The 23,972-nt window shown below is 49.7% G+C and overlaps 1 protein-coding gene across 1 annotated transcript in view; it reads right to left on the reverse strand.

The window, feature by feature from the left end:
• Window positions 1–23,766, reverse strand: part of LOC149341526 (lachesin-like) — a 36,723-nt gene extending 12,957 nt beyond the window's left edge. The window contains exons 1-5 of the mRNA XM_089541985.1: window positions 23,238–23,766; window positions 20,440–20,598; window positions 14,677–14,805; window positions 12,932–13,222; window positions 10,681–10,791 (exon numbers count right to left, since the gene is read on the reverse strand). Coding sequence (XP_089398111.1) covers window positions 10,681–10,791; window positions 12,932–13,222; window positions 14,677–14,805; window positions 20,440–20,598; window positions 23,238–23,436 — 889 coding nt within the window. The 5' untranslated portion in view covers window positions 23,437–23,766. The remainder of the gene's footprint in view (window positions 1–10,680; window positions 10,792–12,931; window positions 13,223–14,676; window positions 14,806–20,439; window positions 20,599–23,237) is intronic.
• Between the last annotated feature and the right edge of the window lie 206 nt (window positions 23,767–23,972).

Consider the following 23,972-nt stretch of genomic DNA (forward strand, 5'->3'; position numbering starts at 1 on the left):
CTCGACGAGCCGAGTTGGTAGCCCGTCTCTCGCTCCTGATATGACGTCACACTATAACGTCACTAGCGCCTCTAGCGGGAGGAGCGCGGCGCGCCGCGCCAAGCGGCCGCCGTTACCCGACGAGCCGAGTTGGTAGCCCGTCTCTCACCCCTGGTATGACGTCACGCTGTGACGTCACTAGGCATGGTATGACGTCAGGGGTCATTCTAAAGGTCAAACGTGCCAAGTGGCCGCCGCGACGCGAAATGCCGTTCTTGGGAATAGCATTGCTTTCGCAATAAAAGATTCATTCGCGTTCGTCCCCACAAAAATCTCTGCCTCTCCCGTAAACGAGAGTAGAGTAAGCATGAAATGTTTACGGGCCTAATGTCATCTCGGTGGACACCCGAACCGCACCGTACAGGAAGGGAGGAACGCCACCACCCGTTCAGCGTTCAGCGCGATGCCTTGCCATTTGAACGCAAGGTTTTTTTGAGGAAAGGAAATGGCGCAGTAATTCTCTGCCATCTCGGTGGACACCCGAACCGCACCGTAAAGGAAGGGAGGAACGCCACCACCCGTTCGGCGCGATGTCTTGCCCTTTGAACGCAGCGCTTCTCCCCCGGGCCCCTGTGCGCCTGCGCGGCTTTGCTTCGATGCGCGAAGCCCCTAAGAGATCACGTATGAGAACGAAGTGTAACGTGGCATTTATGTGCTTTTTGCACGCGTTATTAGAAATCGGAAATTATAATTTCGTGCATTATCAAACCCACAGCTCCACTGATATCTGGATAAACATTGAGAAGGCACTGGCAGCAGTTACTTTTTGTCTCGTTTGGAGACCAACTGGCGCTTGCATGCCGGTCGCGTAGGAGGGCTTAGAGAGTCTCGTTAAATCTCGTTAAGTCTCGTACGGTGCCCGGGTGTTCTCCTTTCAGAGCCCGGATTACTGGAATTCAGTGCCCGGATGATGGCTCTCGGTCTCGGCGTGACGTCACCACACTGCCGACAACGGGAGCTAAAAGCATTTCATGCTTAAAATGTGAACGAATGTTTCCTTCTGCACGACAACGCGAGGCCACACACAAATCTGCCCACTAAAGAGCAGATCACGGGACTTCGCCGGTCTCTTGGTCCTCATCCACCCTGCAGCTTTCACCCCGCACCTTCCGACCTTCATCTCCTTGGCCTACTGAAGGATGGGCTCCGCGGGAAACAATTCCGCAGCGATAACGAGTTATTGATGAATTAGGACGTTGGCTGAGACACGGACCAATAGAGTGGTACCATGAAGGCATACAGGTTCTGACTAGAGCACTGCACGGGCCTCAGTTTGAGGCCCGAGCCCGGCCCGGGCCCGAGACCTGAAGCCCGAGCCCGGCCCAGGCCCGCGGCTTCAAGCCCGGGCCCGGCCCGGGCCCGCTAAATTATCGCTCTAGTGAGCCCGGCCCGGCCCGTGAATCCCGGAGTGAAGCCCAGCCCGGGCCCGGCCCGGCCCGTTTCACATTAACGCTTGAGGTATACTGCTCACTCTGAGCAAGCTAGTAGACTGCTACTACACCGATAAGGAACTGGCCGACAAAGGTTCTGAAACCGCAGTTTGGCTTCCAGAAAGTTGGTTCTTTTTAACCCAGAAGGAAGTGATGAAGAGTAGTTCTCGGCAGGCCCGTCTTTTGGAGAGTGATCTCATGTAGGTGGGCAAAGATAAACTCGGAAGTTCCGAGAGCCAAATAAAAAGGGCTGCATCACGCGTATTAGTCTACTCTGCGCTCACCCATGATTCTAATCAGTTATATTCTGCCGCCCGGCCGCGAAGTATAAATATTAAAGCTGCCTAGCAAGCAGTAGGATGACATTTTTTTATTGAACGCGATCTTACAGGTTGAGCTCATAGCCGAACTGGTCACCTTTCAGCAGAAACGAAAAGCTGAAATGCTTGAGTATTTCATGCTATGTGCTTGAAGACCATAAGCGTCCTACACTAATATGTTCTTCCCTAATAGTGTATGGTATGTTTTGGGAACGCGAATGATCAATGGCCAATTAAGGCCGGTTGAATTTTACTCTTACTGCACCGTGGCGTGGAACTAAGGAAATAAACAAGTCAATGAATAAAGTAGCTTTTTCTCAGCGCGTACTATAACTCATAGCTCATCTGTGTCGCTGCTTCAATGCCGCAGTTGTGCACTTCACTCTGCAATATTGAATGAAAAGTCGGACACGAGCCGTTTCTGTACGGACCCAAGCCTGGCTCGGGCCCACAGCTTTAAGCCCGAGCCCGGCCCGGGCCCGGAACTTCAGGCCCGGGCCCGGCCCAGGCCCGCGCCCGGCCCAGGCCCGGCAAAATAAATCATGTCCCGGCCCGGCCCGGCCCGCGGGCCGGGCCGGGCCCGGGCTTTCGGGCTGGCCCGAGCCCTTGCAGTGCACTAGTTCTGACTGTTAGGTGTCGTAAGGGCGTAGACTTGAACGGAGGTTATGTTGAAAAAATAAGGTTTCTAAGCCAGAGAATTGCGGAACGCTATGGTGGATTTAAACCCAGAATAAATAGATCCTGCTTTGAGAAAAAAAATTCGTTACTTTCTGAATGACGTGCACAAATTAATGATACACAATCGAACCTCGTTAACGAAACGGTTTATAACGAAATTTCGGATACAACGAAGCAATGGCGATTCTCCTTGGAAGCTCGGTGAACATGGGCTATAACGAAGCTACGGCTGTAACGAAGTAATCACCGGACCCCTTCAAATTCGTTATAACGAGGTTCAATCTAGTACAGATAGACCCTGTGGTAGATTTTGTCATTGATGCGGATGACACGAGCCTATTTCTTTCTTGTATAGAATTTAGCAGTTTAGCCCAGAGGGCCAATCAATTGTAAGGGAAGCTTCAGCTTCATTCTGGTTCTCGCATAAATGCGATACCAATAAACCCGTCGAAGAGAAATGATGCGCTTTTCAAGACAAAATTTATGCAGACCTCTGTTATGCAGACATACTGCTGGGTGGTCATACAGTTGAAATAAACAGTGCGCCGCCCTGGTGGCTCAGTGGTTATGGTGCTCGGCTGCTGACCCGAAAGACGCGGGTTCGATCCCGGCCGCGGCAGTTGAATTTCTTTGGAGGTGGTGAAAAACATTTATAATACAATAAATATTTACAGAGAGGTGATTGGGGTAGGCCCTATTGGCCCTTTCCCCTAACAATACTAGGTGGAGCCCCTATTCCGGGGCCCCATTGGCAAGCAACGCCGCCCGCGTCCGGTGAACCAAGGCCTTTTGGGTCTTTAGGTCCTGACAGCCGAGCAGGGCCGCCTCCCAGTCCTCTCTGGTGGGGTTGGGGTTGGGGGGGATAGATGGGTTTGACTGACACGCCCAAACCATGTGGAAGGTGTCAGCCACCTCCCCACAGAACTGGCACGCGCCATCAAAGGATGTATTGAAATGTTTAAGCACCGCCGGGCACAGTACAGTGTTAGTAAGAATTTTGATGAGGAGGCGCTCGTCAGCGCGATCCAGACCCTTACAAGGGGCCGGGTAGCGCCGGTGCTCCTCCTTGTAGTAATCGGTGATTTGTTTGAATGTAATGGCCAGATTGTCTGATTGGGAGTACCCTTCCAAGGACAGGGAGATAGCCCGGGGAGAGAGTGCGCGGGCGGCCTGATCGGCCTGTTCGTTTCCCTGGAGTCCCTGGTGACCGGGGGCCCAAATCAGGTTGCGTGGAGTTGGATCTTCAGATCGACAGCTATATTCCAGTATGCGCCAGGCAAGCGGGGGAGCCCAGCCCAACTCGTAGTTCCGACAGGCCCCTCGCGAGTCGGTGATGATGTGTTTCGACTTGGGAGTAGTGAGAGCAAGAGCAATGGCAATCTCCTCCGCGTGTGTTGCGCTGTAGGCTTTGAAAGTGAGCCCGTTGACTGTGTTTGTGTTGTGTACGACTGCGGCCGTGTACCACATCCCGTGGTGTGGGCCGGCAACGTCCACGTAATACACATGTTGTTGGTTACCATAGTATCGCGCCAACGCTTCCGCGCGCGCCTGGCGACGACCGCTATGGTCTTCTCTGGACATGTTGCGGGGAAGGGGTCGGACCCGGAGGGCGCGTCTCCAGGGTGCTGGCACTCTCTCCCTTTCCTCAATATGGTAGTCATGTTTGATGTGTAGCCGGTCCAAGAGGCGGCGACCGGACGTGGTCTGTGCAAGACGCGTGTATTGGTTGACTAAGTGGGCCTCTCGAAGCTCCCGAAATGTGTTCACCACGCCCAAGGCCAGAAGTCGCTGGTTGGACGTGGTGACCGGGAGGTCGAGAGCCCGCTTGATGACTTTCCGGTGGATGACCTCCAGTTGGTCATCATCATGTTTGCGCAGGTGCAAGTAGGGGGTTGAGTAGAGGATTCTACTCGTTACGAAAGCATGGGCAAGCCGCAGTGCATCCTTGCTTCGTAATCCGCCCCGCTTGTTGGAGACCCGGCGGACCATGCGGCCCACCTGGTCTCCCACCGTGCGAAGTTTGGCTAGGGTGGTGTCGACTCTGCGTTGGTGGTGTATGAAGAGACCAAGGACGCGGATCTCCTTGGACTCCCGGATCGGTCCCGAGGGGAGACTGATGCAAAGCGGGGTTGTGTCCCGAGGGGAGGGACGTATGTGCACAAAATCTGATTTCGACGGGGCGCACTGGAGTCCGCAGTAGGCCGCGTAGTCGTCGACTAGGGTCGCCGCTGCTTGCAGGCAGGATTCCATGTGGCCCAGGTTACCTTGCGTGGCCCAGATTGTAATGTCATCCGCATAAAGAGCGTGATGTATCCCGGGCAAAGAGGACAATTTGGAGGGAAGATGAAGCATTGCCAAATTGAAGAGGAGGGGAGACAGGACCGCGCCTTGAGGTGTTCCCCTCGAGCCGATGGTGTATGGCCCGTGTTCCGCATCTTGTATGCGTATGTAGGCTTGACGGTCTGTAAGAAATTGTTTTATGTAGTTGAATGTTTTGTGGCCACAGTTGGTGTTACTGAGGTGGTCCAGGATTACTTCGTGTTTGACGTTGTCGAATGCGCCTTTAAGATCCAAGGCCAGGACCACCTTGTCGTTGTGGGGACATTCGACAGGATCTAAGATGTCGTGGTGAAGCTGCAGAAGTATATCCTGTGCAGACTTGTGAGGGCGAAAACCGAACATGGTGTCCGCGAAAGTGTGCTGTGTTTCTAGAAAATCGGAGAGTCTGTCGCGCACCATCGTCTCCATCAGCTTGCCGACACAAGACGTGAGGGAGATGGGGCGAAGGTTCTCCACATCAATAGGTTTGCCGGCTTTCGGAATAAAGGTCACGAGAGCCGATTTCCAATCGAGAGGGAGAGGAGTCTCTCCGTCCCAAATGCTATTGATGTATTTGAGGAGCGCGGCGTAGGCTGCGTCGGGAAGGTTGGCCAAGAGCTTGACCGTAACCTTGTCGCGCCCGGGTGCAGTGCCCCGCTTCATTTTGCTCAAGGCCGCCCGGAGGTCGTGGAGCTGGAACGGCTTGTCCAGCTCTGTGTTCTCTTCGCCTGCATACGAGTACGCCGCCTGCCGGGGGTCCTTAGTGGTGCACAGGTAGCGATCCCTGAGCGTGTGCGCTAGTTGTTTTGTCGTTCCTGTAAAGTTGTGCAAGGCCCTATGTAATTGGCGTTGGGTTTCCGTGCGTGTTTGTATTGGATCGATGAGAGCGCGGAACAGGCGCCACGTGTTGCGGCCAGACATCTGGCGAGCAGCCGCGTTGCACCGGTCCACCCAGTTAGTGTCGGCTAGCTGAGTAGCATATTCCGCTGCCTGTTGTGTGAGTTCCAGGATGCGGTTCTTTAGGCGTCTGTTATGTTTCTGTTTCTTCCATCGCTTCGTGAGGCTGCGACGGGCCTCCCAAAGGTGGAGAAGGTGGTTGTCCACGTCTGTTTGTGTTTCTGTAAGCTGTATCTGCTGTTCGTGTTGTGTAAGTGTAGAAGTGAGCGATCTGGACCAGGCGTCGTATCCCGACTGGAGGGGGTCTACAATAGGTAGAGAGGTGCGGAAAGTCGTCCAGTCAGGGATACGAGCTTGTTTTAGTGGGCGTTTCAGGGGACGCATGTAAATGGTTGTGTTGATTATACAGTGATCACTACCTAGAGTGTCCTCTGTATTCAGCCAGTCGGCATGTCGTATGTTGCGTGTAAATGTGAGGTCCGGGCAAGTATCTCGTTGAATGGAATTGCCGACACGTGTTGGGTTGGCGGGGTCAGTGTGCAGGGTGAGTCCAAGTGTGGAAAGAAGTTCCGCAAGCTTCCTCCCACGCCTGTCCTCCCGGGGGTATCCCCATAGCCTGCTCGGGGCGTTGAAATCGCCGACGATTAGGAGGGGATCCCTACCCGCCACCTGCATAGCTTGAGTGAAAATTTCATTGAACGTGACGTTGTTAAGTTTCGGTGGGCAGTAAATATTTAGAATGTGTACAGGTGGGTCAGACCGCTTTAGGGGCAGCACTGAAACCATCGTGTATGGGAAAGACGGTGTTGTGGGAAGTGTGACCTCCTGCGCAGTGTATCGCTTGTGAACAAGTATACATGTCTGCGGGTTGTGTTGAAATGTAGTGTAGTTTGTTAGTTTGGCACCGGCGCCGGGTTCCTGAAGGGCAACCACGGCGACGAGGAACTCAAAGGTCTCAAGATAGAGGCGGAGATGAGTCCGCTTCTTGTGGTCCTTGAGACCTCGGCAGTTCCACTGCGTTAGTGTAAGCGGCTCAGTTGTTCTTGCTCGCGACTTAGGGTTGGGGGCCATGGTCGGAGGCGGAGGGTGGGGTCACGTTGTTAAGACTCCCCAGTCCGCTAGTGCCCGGCGCAGACGTGCAGGAGTCTTCCGAAAAGTCAAACTCATCGGGAATAGCTCTATTGAATTTTGAGGGGCGGTTAGCGTCCCTGATGGGTCCTACGCGTTTAAGGACGCGCGGATTATCTTTTATCCATTTTTGGATAATGTGCGTTACGGCTTGTGTCACCTGTGCGATGACACTCTCCACCTGACGCGCGATGGTGTCATGGATAATTTTGGGGAGGTCAGCCAATTGTGTTTCAATTGCGGTCACCCGGGTCTCCAGGGCCGCTGCGCGACTCTCCACAGGAGGGGGGATCTCCCTGTCTGTTATGTTTTCTGCCTCGTCGCTCGACGCGGGCGGAGTATGGAATTGGGATTTGAGCGAGTTAAGCTCGCTGGCTAGTTTTTCGTTTTGAGCTCGCAAGAGGGCGAGCTCGCGCTTGAGTTCCTGTGTCTCGGCGGTGCTGGTGGGGGAGGAGGGAGGAGGGGAAGGAGAGGAGGCGACCCTCGCCCAGCTGCCTACCTTGGGTTGGTTGCAGGCGGCGCCGCCAGATGAAGCGCTGAGAGCTGGGAACTCCGCTGCTCCGGGTGGTGGCGTTACTGTTGCTGTCTTGCCAGGGGGAGGCATCACGCCACGCCGTGGCGTCTTCTGGTTGTTTCGCTGCCGCCCTCCCCGTGTAGCGCCGGCATTGGCTCCCTTGGGTGGCGTCCTGGGCCCTGGCTGCGGCAACTTGATGAATTTCGCGGTGCATTCGCGGGAGCTGGTGAGGTGCGGGCCCCCGCAGATTAAACAGATAGGATTGCAGACGTGGGGGGCCATCCCCTCAGTACCAAGCCCCACGTTTTGGCCACAAAGGCCGCATCTTTCCTTGACCGGGGTGGGACAGTTGTCCACCCGGTGCCCCAGTGTGCCGCAATGGTAGCACGCTGGCACTGTTTTTTTGTACTCCTTGACGGGAGTCAGTTCTGCGTTATAGTGGACGTAACGCGGAACAGTGCGTCCCTCGAAAGTCAGCACAGCTACGTTTGATTGTCCCAGCTTGCGCACATGAACTAGTTCACCACCGCGCCACTGCACATTATCTTTTAGTGACTCACTGGTTTCTAAGTTGTGAACAGATATCACACCGCGACACACATCCCCGGTGAGCTTGAGGTGGCCGTGAAATGCGAGCGATCCTCTGCTGGTGTTAAGTTGAATGTCCGTGAGGAGCTTTTTAACCACTTCTGGGTTCTGCGTGCCACAGACGATGATGTTCTGTTCCCAATTTGGTGAAATGGTGATGGTGTTCATGTGCTGCCTACCGATGAGTTGCGAAATGGCAGCGCCGAGCTCACCTTGCTGGAAGGCCGTCTTGAGGGAGACCGTACTGCGTGGCTGCAGCACGACCACGTAGTCGTCAGGGTCCATCCTGACCGTTGGCTTGGGAGTCCACTTCGAGACTGGTGAAGAAGTCTTCTGTGGAGGTGCAGAAGACGGAGCGCGAGCGTCTCCCGTTGCTGAATTGTTGAGAGGAGTCTTGGGTGTTGCCGCTCCTCGTGCGTTCTGCCGGCGGCGGCGCCGGCTCTCAACGACTTGGAAAAGGGCAGCTTGCTGCGCCGAAATGGTGGATGGGCCGTCCTCTGGCTGGCTTATAGGGACAGATGACCACGACAGAGTGGTGGGGTCGTATCCGCGTTGTTCAGGTAGAGCCATGTTGAGAGGTTGGCCGGCAGGCGTCTCCGCAGCCAGCGGCGGAGGAGCCGGAGCCGTTAGGCTTAGCTCGACCGCTACGTGGTGATGCGGAGGATTGCTCGAAATGGCCGAAAATTCAGCGTACCTGGGTGTGATCGGGTTCTCCAGGATCCTGCTGACTTCACGGTAGCAGTCGCACAGGTTTGATAGGCGTCACATCAGGTTACCGCGGTTCCAGCCGAGAAATCGACGGAGCCGATGCACCACGCGTCCGATCACTCCGCGCTCAAACGCGGCGTCCCTTCTTTGGAGGAGAAATTCTAGAGGCCCGTGTACTGTGTGATGTCAGTGCACGTTAAAGAACCCCAGGTGGTCGAAATTTCCGGAGCCCTCCACTACGGCGTCTCTCATAGCCTTAGTCGCTTTGGGACGTTAAACCCCACAAACCAAACCGAAACAAACAGTGCACTCAAAACGTCGGGCGTTTATTTAAATGAGCATATGCTCTGGGATAATCATATGGAATCAATGCGAATTAAATTAGCTCGAGCTGGAGGAATAATCAGGAGATGTCAATGGACGCTTCCTGCAAAAATAAAGTCTACCCTGTACCGTGACTTATTCGAATAACATGCGAGATACTGCCATTTAGTATAGGGTAATACAATGTGCGCTAATATCCAGAAATGTTTGACACTACAGAAACAGGCTGTGAGAGCTACAGCGAATGCAGGTTACTCAGAGGCTACACAAACTTTTACAGGCACATGGTTATGCCGCAAACGTTCTGCACGAGTTTAGCGTTTTACACATACACAAATCACTACTGGGCTGCTGCGGTGGCTCAATGGTTATGGCACTCAGCTGCTGACCCGAAAGACGCGGGTTCGATCCCGGCTGCGGCGGTCGAACTTCGATGGAGGCAAAATTCTAGAGGCCCGTGTACTGTGCGATGTCAGTACACATTAAAGAACCCCAAGTGGCCATAATTTCCGGAGCCCTTCACTACGGCGTCTCTCATAGCCTGAGTCGCTTTGAGACGTTAAACCCCATAAACCAAACCGAACCAAACCAAATCACAACTTAAATGTCAGACTGTTCATCTAACAAATATGGCGAGACTACACGTTAATCAAGTACATTGAATAAAAAGACACCATGAATGCTGGTACCTACCTTGTCCGAGAGCTAATTATGGATTTCACTCCTTAAATTATATTATGCTGTCCACATTGGATAAATCTGGTTTCACCATTGACTAAGTTCGCTGCATTCGATTTAATTGCATCAGGAATATAACGCTGTAGCATATTGCTGTAGGTTGCTGTGTGGAATATCTTCTTATTTAAGTTGTCATTATTTTATAAATTTTGCGGGGTTACGGTGGCTGCAACTAGCAAAGGTCAGGGTTAATTGGAGAGACATGGGAGAGGCCTTTGCCCTGCAGTGGGTGTAGTCAGGCTGGGGATGATGATGATGATGATATTTTATGAGCGCATTTGCTGATAGGTTTGTGTATTGTGATGAACCAAGCGTATTTATAACCAAATATGCTGTTCAGTGCCTGTTTTCAGCGTGTTACAACCACAAGGTTTGTTTCTCTGTCGCGTCGCTCAGCCGAAGTATCCAAGAGTTTGGAGCTCAGTCAAGCCGCAATGGCGACCTTTTTCTTTCCGTCTTACTTAACTAAAAGATATACTACTACTCAAGCCACTACGTCATTCGGGCAGCCCGCCCGTCAGTAGGCTTCATTCAACTGATGCACAGCGCAGTATTACAGCAAAATTTTCCGATCTTGTCACTCCACATGACACTCTGCAGGCCTCGACTGCATTCTTTATTATTTTTTATACCTCCTTTCTAACAAGCTACATTTTATTGGTTTCGCGTATCACATACCTCCATTTATTTCCTCCTCTTAATTTAAGCTACGATATCCACGACTCGCGCCTGATCCTCAACTCAGGCATTTTTAATTTTGTATTTTGCCGTTATCCCTGTCATTTTACTTTCCGTCACTCGCTGCATCGTCCAAACCCTAAATTCTGGTTGCTTTTTTAGCCTGAAAGTCTCGCCCACATGGGAGAGTTCTGGCAGGGTACGTCCGTTGCATGATTTTTTTTATTACTTTATAATCGTTACGCAATAATAACAGATTGAAGCTATAGTCAAAAGGTAAGATGAGCTGCCCGTCAAAAATCTCAGTGAGCAGGCTCACCAGAGCTGCGCGAATGTGGCCAGTTCTTCCAATCGTTGTCGAGCAGCTCTCCGCGGACACCTTTGGTAACCAGCGTCCCATGAGACGTAGGCGAAGAGCCCGCCGGAATTTCTGTAGGGAGGCAACATCAGAGGAAAAAAAGAGGGGGGGGGGGGGGGGGTCGTTACACGAAGTTCGATGTTGGCTCGCTGCAATACGTTTCCACGGCTGCGTGATTTTTAGTTTCGATTATGAATTGGAGAACAAGGAAAGGCTTTCAACAGGATTGCGAGCTCGGCGAGCTTGTATGTCTTCATTTTTAGAGATGGTACAGTGATCAACGCGAGTAGGACTGATAGTGAATGAGGCAGGACGGGAGCTGACTTGCAGGCATTGGGAAGGAACAGAAATATACAGGGCGTATATATTTCTACGTGCACGTTGTTTAAGAAAACATAACACAAAACAGTAGTGCGCTGGGAGGAGCAGAATTTTCAAGAATGAAGCTAGAGCTGTATTGATAGTGGCTGCCAAAAGCAAGCATAGTATTTTTAGATGCATACTAATAGAAATAGTTATAATTATTTACCGCGTGCGAACGGCCAATTTTTCTGCTCTCCACCTTCGCACGCTTCCTTTAGAGCGCGGAAAAAAATGTACAGAATAAGTATACATTTTGAAAAATGATATCATTTATAGTTCTACTGACGCTACTGTGCAACTTTCCAATAATAATAAAAAAAAACTTTTCGTGCAGTTTCAGCGTTGTAGAAGTAAATAACTGATACGCACTGCATCAATAAAAGGAAAGTATTAAAACATGCGGCTATTAGCTGAATGCGACCCCAACCATACTGTTTTAGCTCCTTTTCCTCAGACTACATCAGTATTGTTTAACCATTTAGGTCATGTTATTTGGGTTACCGTGTATGCACAGTACTCATACGTTATTAAATAACCAAAGATAAACACGTCCAGCGTGTTGAGGTTGCACAATCTATAATAAACGCTTTCAACTGCATAGCGTCATGGCAGCCCATCGCTTCTCATATCAGAACAGGTTTTTCCATGGCCTCTAAGTAATAGCCGCGCTAAAATGTACAGTTCCTGGCTGCCATTTATTTAAATCGTAGAGAGCTTCTGTTTTTGTGGTTGTGTTATTCTCGCCACTTCTGCGCATTCTGCATTTGTTCATCAAAGCTCGTTATTGTAGACAGGAGTTTTTACCGTCGATTAGGATGTCGCATCGAAAAAAAAAAAAACGCATGTCTTGAATGTTTTGATTGAACCAACTAGCGCGCACGCTCTACGGACGCCTAACAAAGAGGCCTCAGGGCAAGAACGTTCACGCGCTTATGCTTCAGTTCAAAAGCAGCTAAAATAGATCTCATGTTGGCTAGTTCAGCTTGGTCCTCATCAGTGAGCAGGTTATGCTTCCCGGCATTAAAGAAAAACTTCGGACAACTCCACACAATTTTTGTTCTTTGTAAAAATCTATTCTATGGCTCTTTCTGTGTTTGCTTGTGCTTCTCTGCACGAAAAAGACGCATTATTGGGTGGAAAATTACATTTAAAAGTTTTTTTCAGCGCAACTGACGTCAATGCCGAAAAGGACTCCGTGATCGCCGTTTTGAAGTGAAGCAGTGTAGCCTAGCACCTGAGATTCGCGTAAAAAGGACACTATGTCGACGCACCGCAGTTTACTTTTGAAACTGGCCGCTAATGGCGCTGCCTCTGTTTTATTTTTCGGGCTTTCATGGCTTATAAAAGCTCCGTTTTCATTGAAAATGCCTTCTTTGTATTATGATGCATTGATCTATCTATACAGACCAACTTCATTTAGCCCTCAGCGCCTTCTTAAGAGAGACTATGACGTCAGGAAAGACTGGTAGATGTGCTAAACCAAACACTGTGAGCTGCGATGTGCACTGTAGTAGGAAAGTTCTGCATTAATTTCGACTCCCACGTTTTTTTTTTTTTACCATGCACAGAAATATCAGTAGACGGGCGTTATTGATTTTCACTTTATTTAAACGCGGCCGCCGTGGCCGACATCGAACCCACCTACACGCTTTTTATGTGACTATTTTGGTGGGTGTTGAGTAGGCTAGTGTAAGATTAAATTAAATCATGTTTGATTAAAGTTAATAGATGCTCAGTAGCGTTTCATGGTCAAGCAGATTGGGTTCGGTGACCGTGCTTCGAAGAAACCGTGCGCCAATCAGCAAGGAGCTCTATCTCTTGGTCGCGCCAGGCTGCGTCGCCCACTCACCGTAGAGGCCGACTGTGCCCTTGGTTTCTCCGAGCGTGTTCTTAGCCATGCAGTGGTACTCGCCGTAGTCGTCCGGCCTGATCCGGTGGATGACGAGCTGCATGCGCACCTTGTACATGGCGTGTTGCATGGTGACTACCGAGTACTTGGCGTTCTGGTGGATCAGGCGGTCCGCGCCCCGGATCCAGTAGGTCACCGGCCTGGGGTGCGACTCCAGGTTGCAGTCCAATGTCACGTCCGTGTCGACGCTAGCGCCCACCAGCTGGTTCGGGATCCAGATCATGGGAGCGACTGCGCGACCAGCCATAAGTGGCTGCTATTGTGCTGTGACCGGCACCGTGGGAGATGTTGCTCCGCGCGTTAATAAAACAACAGTGGTAATAATGACCATATTGTTCCATGCCGTAACCGAAAATTTCCTCGACCAGACCGAAACATTTCTTTTCAGGTCATTTCTCGCTGATGAATATTGAAAACTGTGTCAATTTAGCAGAAGTGAGGCGACTTCGATCCTTCAGATTTCCTGAAACTTTATAACAATTTTCTTTTCGGCAGTTTTTACCCTTCAGATTCCTTGAAGAAGAGAAAATTCTCCTAGTGGCACATCTCACTGAATGGAATCTGGGCGCATAGAAGAAGGTGAACGCAGGACAAGTGCAGCAGAGGACCGAACATAATTTAGCTCCCGAAGAATTCCTGTTGCTTGATATGGTGTGATGGAGATATAAAAATAGAAAAAAAAATAGTATAAGAAAAGGAAAGGGGCAGTGATGGTCTCGCTTTTGATGGACACCTCGAGCGCGTTGCGGGGAGGGATTAATGAGGCAGTGAAAAAGGAAAAAGAGAAATAGATGCCATAGCGGATGGCTTCTGATGAATTTCGAGCACCTGGGGTTCTGTAACGTGCGCTGACATTGCCCAGCACACTGGCCCTGCTTAATTTCGCTCAATGGAGGGATTGATTTGCGGCGGGAACTTCGGAAAAGGCATTATTGTAGGTTACCATAGAGGGAGGGACATTTGGGGCACAACAAACCCTGAATTCCCGTACGCCCGATTGGAGCCGACCGCCTTCTTGAACGACGATGGGCGGAACCGATTATGACACGATGCATTGGAATAAGTGTACAATTCTATTCTGAACGAAGACTTTGATTGTTTCTCAAAATAGGCTTCGTGTATGTGTGCTGTTTTTGCACAATGCTCCATTTTCGCGAACTTTTGTTTAATACAACCTCGGCGAAAACAGTACTACCTTCGATAAACTCCACAAGTTTTGTTTTGCAAGTGAAACTTGTGAAGAGATAACGCTGATCTCGTGAAGTGTCTCCCATAGAGAGCTTCCGCTTTGAAACCAGAATGAGTTTGGCTTGCGCTCTTTTATCGTCACGCGTCACAAGACGTCCACTCGAACGTGGCAGTAGTGCGTCGTTTTTCTTAGGGCATCAGGACGACGATGCGCATTCCCGTTTACTCAAGAGTACGTGCGCCACCCGTCACACAGCCTCACTCTGATTGAATTCAATGCGGCAGCCGTTTACAAACATCGCGTGAAGCGTCTTACCTGTCTCGATCTGTTCCATTTGGCGTATTAACGGGGTACGCCTGTTTGGGATAGCTGTGCAGTTGGTGTTGTTATGTTCTGTTTCATTCATGTGAATGTGGCTGCGGGCGGTTTGAGAAGCGAGACACGTTTGATGTATTTGTTTACCTTTGATTATTTCTGACCGTACGTGGGTACTCACAGCTGACTTCAAGGATGATCCGCTTGCTGACCGAGGGCAGCACACCGTTGGAGGCGATGCACAGGTAGGCACTCATGTGCAGGCGGGACACCTTCGTGATGTTCAGCCAGGTGCCTCTTACCGAAGGAACTGCGAATCGGGAAATACCGAACATTTTATATTAACGCCATTCTCCAGAATTTTTCATATTCGAACGCACATATTTATTGCTTTAAAAGAACGTCTTGCTGGGCAAGTTGGTAACTGTTCATCTTGGGTTACAGGCGTAAAAAAAGACACAACACAAGGCAGAGAGACGGGACGAACCGCCACTCATAACATTTATTCGAAGGCAACACGCACAAATATATACCATCTTACATGCAAGGAATACTATCATCTTCACCCGTTCGCAATCATATCAACTTTGAAGATGATAGTGTTCCTTGCATGTAAGACGGTCTATATTTGTGCGTGTTGCCTTCGAATAAATCAGTTGTGAGTGGCACTTTGTCCCGTCTTTCTGTCTTGTGTTGTGTCTTTTTTCGCGCCTGTAACCAAAGATTATCGCTTTAAATACTGCCGCGAAACTGTATGATTTCTTTGTTCATCGGTTATGCTATTTTATTGATCGCAGGCGGCACACGGACGCATCACTTTGTCTGCCACGCGAGCTGCTCATGTATAACGATTTCCACGGGCGCCACACGCTGTAACAGGAAATCATACGCGTACGCTATATAAGCACCAGGACGGAGAGCACCGATCACCCTCACAGCTGGACCATTTTCCAAGCTTCACAATATAAGCATTCTAGAAACTTACGCGATAATATACGCCATAGAAGAAGCCTCCTTACTCACTAAACCCCATAACAAAATCGCCAAAAAAATGAACACGGAAAAAACGATGCGAAGCTGAAAAATTCGCTGTAAGTCAAGAGCGCAGGGCTCTGCACCCTTCTACGAAGACAACGCCGTGAGAAGCTGAGAAGAGCGAAGAAGATGCTTCGCTCCTACCATCCGGACTGCTACAGGAAATTATGGCCGAATTGAGGAGACACTCCAAACTGCTACAGACGTCATGGGCGTCTGGAAGGGGGGAGAGGGGGGGGGGAGCGGTTGCCCCCTCCCCCCCCCCCCACCTTCCCCCTGGAATTATGGATATTATTTATGCCCTAGTAAAAACAACTACAAACCTACTGCCTCCCCCATCCTCAGACATCGCCCCCCCCCCCCTGGAAAAAGTTCTGCGGACGCCCTTGACAGACGCCGTCCAAAACCTCATGCCAAGAGCATTGGCTTAACCAGCTCCCCGAGTAAACAGGAATTCTTGGTCTTTCGTGGAAAGCACCGAGACTGAAACCGGCCTAGGGTGCTAATCACCCTTAGTGATGATGCCCATATACCCGAAGAACAAACTATCAGGGTACTAGGAATGCTCATACAGAACAGGGGAACGAATAATGCCGTAAATGGCCAACTCAAAGCATGTGCCAACTGCACGCCTCTCCTCATCAACAGAATTACTAACGAACATAGAGGAATGAGGGAGGCGGACACACGGCGACTAGTGCAGGCTTTCGTTTTCAGCTCCATAACATATACTATTCATTGCGAGCATCTCTCCCGAATTGAGAAAAGGTCCCTAGACAGAATCATTCGCGCTGCATATAAAACAGCCCTCCACTTCCCAAAAACACATCCACCGAAAAACTGCTCCAATTTGGGTACACAAAACGGTCAATGAACTGGCTGAGGTGTAGCTTAGAGAACAGTACGAACGCCTCTTCCACAAGACCACAGTAAAGGCTATTTTTAAAAATTCAAAATTGGGTTCATCACCATGGGTATACCCTCGAACTTTCGCTTCCCAATGAAACTGCCAATCGTACATTCATTCCTCCCCTTCCCAAAGGCTTGCACCAAGTGCATGACCAAGGCCGACGCGCCGCCCGAGCCAGTGCCCTGCATAAATACTATTCCCCATTTACCGGAAACAGTCCGCGCGAATACGGCAGAATAGCTCGAAAAGGAAGCATTTGCGCTCGTGGTCGTAGGCAATCACGAAAAACCTCTACCTCACGGAAACCTCACGGGAAACCGGGCTATCTGCAGAGGCTGAGGAGGCGGCCATAGCGCTCGCCGTAGCCCGCACCAGAGAAGAGTACACATTCTCAGTGATTCAAAGGATGCAGTCAAGAACTTTCCTAGGAGAAGGCTTCGTGCCCCAGTTCTCTCAATCCTGGCGAGAGCCAAATTATCCACAGAACGGTTCCAGCTCATATGGGCGCCAGCACATACTTCCCACCCAGGGAACACGGCAGCTCGCGAATATGCTCGAGGATTCGTCAACCGGACACAGAGCGACCCGTGCCCTGGTTCGGAAGGAAGCGCATGTTAACCTACCATGGAATCATCCTCTACTATCGAAACGATCGACTCAAATACCCAACCCCGCACGAATCCCTCACCAAAGCAGAGCATGTTGCCTGGCGGCAACTTCAACCAGGCAACTTCAAACGGGTGCATTCCCAAACCCTTATATCTAGGTACTCCCTGATGCATCTGGCGGAATACAATTCCCACTGCAATCTCTGCAGTCATACTAAAGAAAACCTCAATCACATCCTATTCAAGTGCCCAGAGCGCCAACCACCTCTGAGATTCAAAATCTCAAACCAAAGTCAGTGAACGACTGCGTTGCTCAGCCCTGACCCAGAGGTACAACTCCGGATAGTAGTGAAGAAGCGTAGCTTGTTGGGCCAGTTGGTGCATGGTATGTAGAAAACCAGCGAAAAGGACGCATTCACAAGGAGGAGAAGTACACAGGACAACGCTGGACAGCGTTGTCCTGTGTACTTCTCCTCCTTGTGAATGCGTCCTTTTCGCTGGTTTTCTACATACATTCCGGATAGTAGGTTGCGCCCTGGAGGTCGCCAACGACCAACACGCCTGTCTTAGCCTAATCCCCAACCCCTAGCCTCCTTGTCATGTCACAAATAAAAGTTGGTTCCTCCTCCCCATCCTTCTTCCTTTGCAGCAGCGTACTAGCAACGCGTAAATAAATTTGATCTGGCCTGATAACCCGACCAAAAGATGGGGAGGAAATTTATGATCGGTAGATGGCGCGACTGGGTACGTTGCAATGACTCTAGCATTATGAATGTGTGCGACGAGTTTCCAGTCATGTGGGCATGGCCCGCGTTTACTCGCAAGGCGAACTCTCACTCGCGCTTTATGCGCGCATCGTGTAAACTGAGAATGTACTTCATTTGAGGCGAGGCATGCATATTTGTTCGGTTCCCATTTTCTCCTGACTTTCTTTTTTTCCCCCTTCCATACTATAAGAGTGTCGCTCCCAAAGTTCGTGCATGGCTCGCGACACTGCCCAAAAGGCACGCAGACTCAAAGAAAAAAAATGAAAGAAAGAAAGGCGCGGCAGCCTGCTTCTCATTAAGACGTTCCGACTTTCGGGACGGCTCTTCTTTTTTTCTTTTCCTTTTACAGGAAACCGGTGCTTGGCAGCAGGGATAGCGTTCGGGTTACACCGACGAGGCAAGCATAGTTGTTTCCTAGCCACAGCCGGGTGCACATATAGGATGAAGGAGAAATGTTCCCTTGCGGTGCAATGCTGTGTTTTTGCAGCCTGTGGAAACTGTGGAGGCGAGAAAAAAATTTCTTCACAGCTAAAGCACATTACTAAACAACTATATCCGCATTATTTGGAGAACAGTTCATGCTGCATGCGCCATTGCAACTTAACTACCTAGAAGTCTGCATGGAGTTCTTGAGCGGCATTCCTGAGTAGCGGTAGTCATCATCATCATCATCCTCATCATCAGCCTGACTACACCCACTGCAGGGCAAAGGCCTCTCCCATGTCTCTCCAATTAACCCTGTCCTTTGTCAGTTGCCGCCACTGTATCCCCGAAAACTTCTTAATCTCATCCGCCCACCTAACTTTCTGCCGTCCCCTGCTACGTTTGCTTTCTCTTGAAATCCACTCCGTTACCATTAAGGACCAGCGGTTATCTTGCCTTCGCATTACATGCCCTGCCCAAGCCCATTTCTTCCTCTTGATTTCAACTAAGATTTCATTAACCCGCGTTTGTTCCCTCACCCACTCCGCCCTCTTCCGATCTCTTAACGTTACACCTATCATTTTCCTTTCCATAGCTCGCTGCATTGTTCTTAACTTAAGCTGAACCCTCTTTGTTAGCCTCCACGTTTCTGCCCCATAGGTGAGTACCGGTAGGATACAGCTGTTTTATACTTTTCTCTTCAGGGATATTGGTAAGCTACCATTCATGATCTGAGAGACCCTGCCATATGCGCTCCACCCCATTCTTATTCTTCTAGTTATTTCCCTCTCATGATCCGGATCTGCGGTCACTACCTGCCCTAAGCAGACATATTCTCTTACTACTTCCAGCACCTCGCTACCAATTGAGAACTGCTGTTCCCTTGCTAGGCTGTTGAACATTACTTTGGTTTTCTGCATGTTAATTCTTAGCCCCACCGTTCTGCTCTGTCTGTCTAACTGATTTATCATGCTTTGCAGTTCTTGTCCTGAGTGGCTTAGCAAGGCAATGTCATCAGCGAATCGCAAATTACTCAGGTATTCTCCATTAACTCCTATCCCCAACTGTTCCCATTCCAGTCCCCGGAATACCTCCTGTAAGCAGGCAGTGAAGAGCATTGGCGAGATCGTGTCTCCCTGCCTGACACCTTTCCGTATTGGAATTTTATTGCTGACTTTATGGAGAACTATAGTAGCTGTGCAATCGTTAGAAATATCTTCCAATATTTTCACATAACACTCTTCTACACCCTGATTCCGCAATGCCTGCATGACAGATGAGGTTTCCACTGAGTCAAATGCTTTCTCGTAATCAATGAAAGCTATATATAGGGGTTGGTTATATTCTGCGCATTTCTCTATCACCTGATTGATAGTGTGAATGCGGTCTATTGTCAAATATCCTTTACGAAAGCCTGCCTTATCATTTGGTTGACTAAAGTCCAAGGTTGTCCTGACTCTATTAGCGATTACATTAGTAAATACCTTGTAGGCAACGGACAATAAGCTGATTGGTCTGTAATTCTTCAAGTCCTTGACGTCTCCTTTCTTATGAATTAAGATAATGTTAGCATTCTTCCAAGCTTCTGGTACTCTCGAGGTCACAAGGCATTGCTTATACAGGGTGGCTAGTTTTTGTAGCACAATCTCTCCTCCGTCCTTCAACAAATCTGCTGTAACCTGATCCTCACCAGCTGCTTTCCCTCTTTGCATTGCTCCTAAGGCTTTCTTTACTTCCTCCTTCGTTACTGGCAGGATGTCCCATTGCTGTGCTCGACTGCCTCCCTCAGTAACTTGATGATTACATTCGCTACTGTATAGATTGTGTAGAACTCTTCGGCTAATTCAACTATCTTATCCATATTGCTGATGACATTGCCCTGTTTGTCATTTAGCGCATACATCTGGTTTTTACCTATGCCCAGTTTTCTCCTCACTGATTTTAGGCTACCTCCGTTCCTTAGAGCATGCTCGATTTTCTCCATGTTAAACTTTCTCATGTCGGCTAGCGGTAGTAGCAGTGACTTACTGAATAAAATGAAAAGAGGTTGTCGGCAGAGGCAATTGCTATCTACTACGCTGACGTTTTTGCGTTTCCGCTAAGTGATTGCGGAAAGTTATCCTGCTCGACTACGTAACAAACGCAGCGCGCGAAAAAGTGAGAAGTCATATTCTACTGGACCGTCACAGCGCGTCGCTGACCTTTCGTGGCAGCGTCAAGTGCGATGTCCTGGGCGTCCTCCCTGCGCCAGGTGATTTCCGGTTCCGGCGTCCCACGCGCTACGCAGCGCAGTGCCACGTCACCGCTCTCGGCGACTTCTGTGCTGTCGCTGGTCAGGTTGTTGTCGATCTTGGGCGGCACTGGAGGCAATGTTCCGCTTTTAATTATTTGGGCTGCAAGTCCTCAAGGTCACGCATAGAGCAGTATAATCGCAGCAGGAAAGACAAGAAAATTCGAGGCCAGCTTCGAGCGTGGTTGTTGAGAGCTGTGGTCTGAATATGCAGCGAACTTATATCAACCTTGCTCCACTGAGGACCGTCTGAAACACACTTAATCGGTCAACGATTCGTTCAGGTCTCACGGTTCTCCGGAGGCTGTTACTACAACGTATAACTAAGGGCGGTAGATACTCGAGAGAACTCCATGCGAACATGCAGTAGTTGTAGCTGCGCATAAGATGACCTGTAGATTCGAGGCACAGTAAACACTGGAACATTCGGTAACTGGAATGCCGGCAGTACTGTTCGCTAGCAGGTCAGTCCCAACAAGGAAACGTATAGTACATAAAAGATTTCGTTACGAAGGAATGCAAGGTGCAGGTCTCAATTCTGGGTGAACACCTCAACCGCGCCCTGGGGAAGGAAAGAAGGTGGGAGGGGGACCCACCTAGGGATCTTTAACGTGCACTGATATCGCACAGCACAGGGACGCCTATGCGTTTCACCTCCATCGAAACGCGGCCATCGCGGCAGGGTTCGAACCCGGGTACTCTGGCTCAGTAGCCCAGCGCCCCAACCACAGAGCCACATGGAACGTGGATATTAGGGCACGCAAATGTAATTATTTGCTGTCGCGGTGACCGCACTGCAAAGGGGCCCATGTGCAGCGCGAAGCCAGCGCATGTTGAACACCAGGTGCGTCTATAAATTATTCCGGACCTCTCCCACGTGCGGTTTCGGTATGCTAATCCTCACGCGTACAGTGTCCGTACCGATTCTTTCCGTGGATCAATACACCCTTAAGTGAAAGCACGCGAACGATTGCCGGGCACCATTTATATTGATTATACAGACGACAGCCAGCGCGTGCACACAGACGTAAGCTTTCTGTTACTTTAAGTTTGGAATATTAACTTGCTGTCTTTGAAGTCAACGGCAGGACTCCGAGCAAAACTTGGTTAAAGGTTGCGGTAAATTACTCAATGAGGCTAACGTAATTAGAAAATGCTTCAGTAGAGTTAGTTCTTGGGCTAGCTGGCATTCTAGATTTAAACTCATAGTTTTTCAGCGCAACGGCACACGACCAAAGAAAGGAAGCAGGAAGAGAAGAAGGACGAACACAGCGCTGTGTTCGTCCTTTTTCTCTTCCTGCTTCTTTTCTTTGGCCATGTACCGTCGCGCTGAAAAACTATGAGTTTAAATCTAGAAAATACTATTTTCTTTTGCCGATTTCCTGGACGAAACACACATGAAGAGACGTCAAGAATAAAAATAAAATACACACAAGGTGTATACACGCAAGTAAGAGTCGTACTGCATAACGTAAACGAACAACAAGCCACTAAGCAGTCTTCCCATTCGCATTCTTTGTGGTGTGTATGGTTTAACGTTTCGAAGCTTCTGGAGATGTAAACGTCGAAAACTGTTATTTTCTTTCTTTCTTTCTTTCTTTCTTTCTTTCTTTCTTTCTTTCTTTCTTTCTTTCTTTCTTTCTTTCTTTCTTTTTCTTTCTTTCTTTCTTTCTTTCTTTCTTTCTTTCTTTCTTTCTTTCTTTCTTTCTTTCTTTCTTTCTTTCTTTCTTTCTTTCTTTCTTTCTTTCTTTCTTTCTTTCTTCCTTCCTTTCTTTCTTTCTTTCTTTCTTTCTTTCTTTCTTTCTTTCTTTCTTTCTTTCTTTCTTTCTTTCTCGAATGGCATTCAATTTTTTTTTTACTACCGAAATGAGGCTACCGCGATCGGGATTCGGTCACGCGACCTTATGATTAGTAGTCGAACTCCACCAGCGACGTTTACATGAACCTGATAGGGCCGGGTTGAGTTGACTTGTCGGGCAGAAAATCAGTCACTGGATTCATGTAAACGCGCCCGAGTCGAGTCTGGGAGTCGAGGAATCGTGTTCAGTCAACTCCTCCGCAAGGGGTTGGTTTACTCAGCTCTACCCTGCCGGAGAGGTGCTTGTAAATGCTGACGAGTCGAAGAATGAGGAAGTAGGATGACAGAGGATTAATGCGAACTGCGCCGTCGCGCCTCCGAGACAGTGGTTGCTGTGGTGTTCTTGGAGGCTGGCATTGCTCGCTCGCTTTGCGCTGCTCGACGCTTGGCGTCGCTGCAGTTTTGACAATCTTGACTCGCTGAGATCGAGTTTATGTAAATGCGGAATCGTCGAATTCGGGTGACCAATTGCTTAGGCCTGGCCCCTGACTCGACCCGACGCTATTAGGCTCACGCAAACAAGGCCATAGCCACTGAGCCATCGTGGTGGGTAGCTCTGCTCAGTCTGAACTGACGAGATAATAGCTCATACAATTTTCAGTGTAAAAGGAATTGAATACGTTCACCACTTTTACTAATATACGCGGATATTTGTTAACATTACCCATGATTTCAAAGGCCATTCGCGCGCATTAGAGCACAAATCATGTGCATACTTCTCGTTCGGATGCGGTCCTGCCCGTGAGGCAAATGTACCACCCAGTACACCGAAAACGAGATCATACAGTGCCTCACTGCGTTCAGCACTGCAACTGGCGTAGCAGTTAAGAACCGCCAGAAAAGGCGCTCACCGACCACGTTGAGGTATCCCACTTGGGACTTCATGGGCGACGTGTTGATCTGGCACATGTAGGCGCCGCGGTCGCGCTCCTGCACGTCGTGGATGTGCAGGTGCCAGGTGCGGTGGCCGTTGTGGGTCACCTTGAAGCGAGAGTTGTGCGTGATGACGCTCTTGGCGAGCGTCAGAAGCGTGAACTTCTCCACGAACATCCAGGCCACCTGCGGAGCCAGAGCGTTGTCCAAAGAGCGAAGCAATTTTGATAGAGAGCGCGGACGGGCTCACAAGAAGCATCGAGTTCAGAAGGCGTTTTAGTGCGATAACACTACATAATACGGTCCCAGCCAAGAATCTTGTGTGAAGCCTCGGAGTAACTCGGGTAAGCTCGGGTCTATTCGGAGGAGCGTTGCGCCAGCTCTAGCCAGTGGGACGGTGACCTTGAGGGTGACCTTGGCCAGGCCTAGCATGGCAACAGCCCACGCAGAAATAAAATAAATATTGCCATGACTGGGTTCCGATCCCGCGGCGGCGCGAACAGATCAGCTTCGCTGGCCACTGAACGTCACTTTCAGCATGCATAAGAAATCATAACTTAGAACACACATTCATATATCAGTATATGTATACGAGACAGTGGCTAAACACATGCTTTCGCATGTCTACTCGGTTTAACTACGTTACAACTCTGGCATTTTTTTCTGCCTTTTTGTGCGTTTTGTTCTTTTTTTCTAGGTACATTTGATACTCT

The sequence above is a fragment of the Amblyomma mixtum genome, chromosome 5 (genome assembly GCF_055824585.1).
Source record: "Amblyomma mixtum isolate Tamu chromosome 5, ASM5582458v1, whole genome shotgun sequence".
NCBI classification, from domain to species: domain Eukaryota; kingdom Metazoa; phylum Arthropoda; class Arachnida; order Ixodida; family Ixodidae; genus Amblyomma; species Amblyomma mixtum.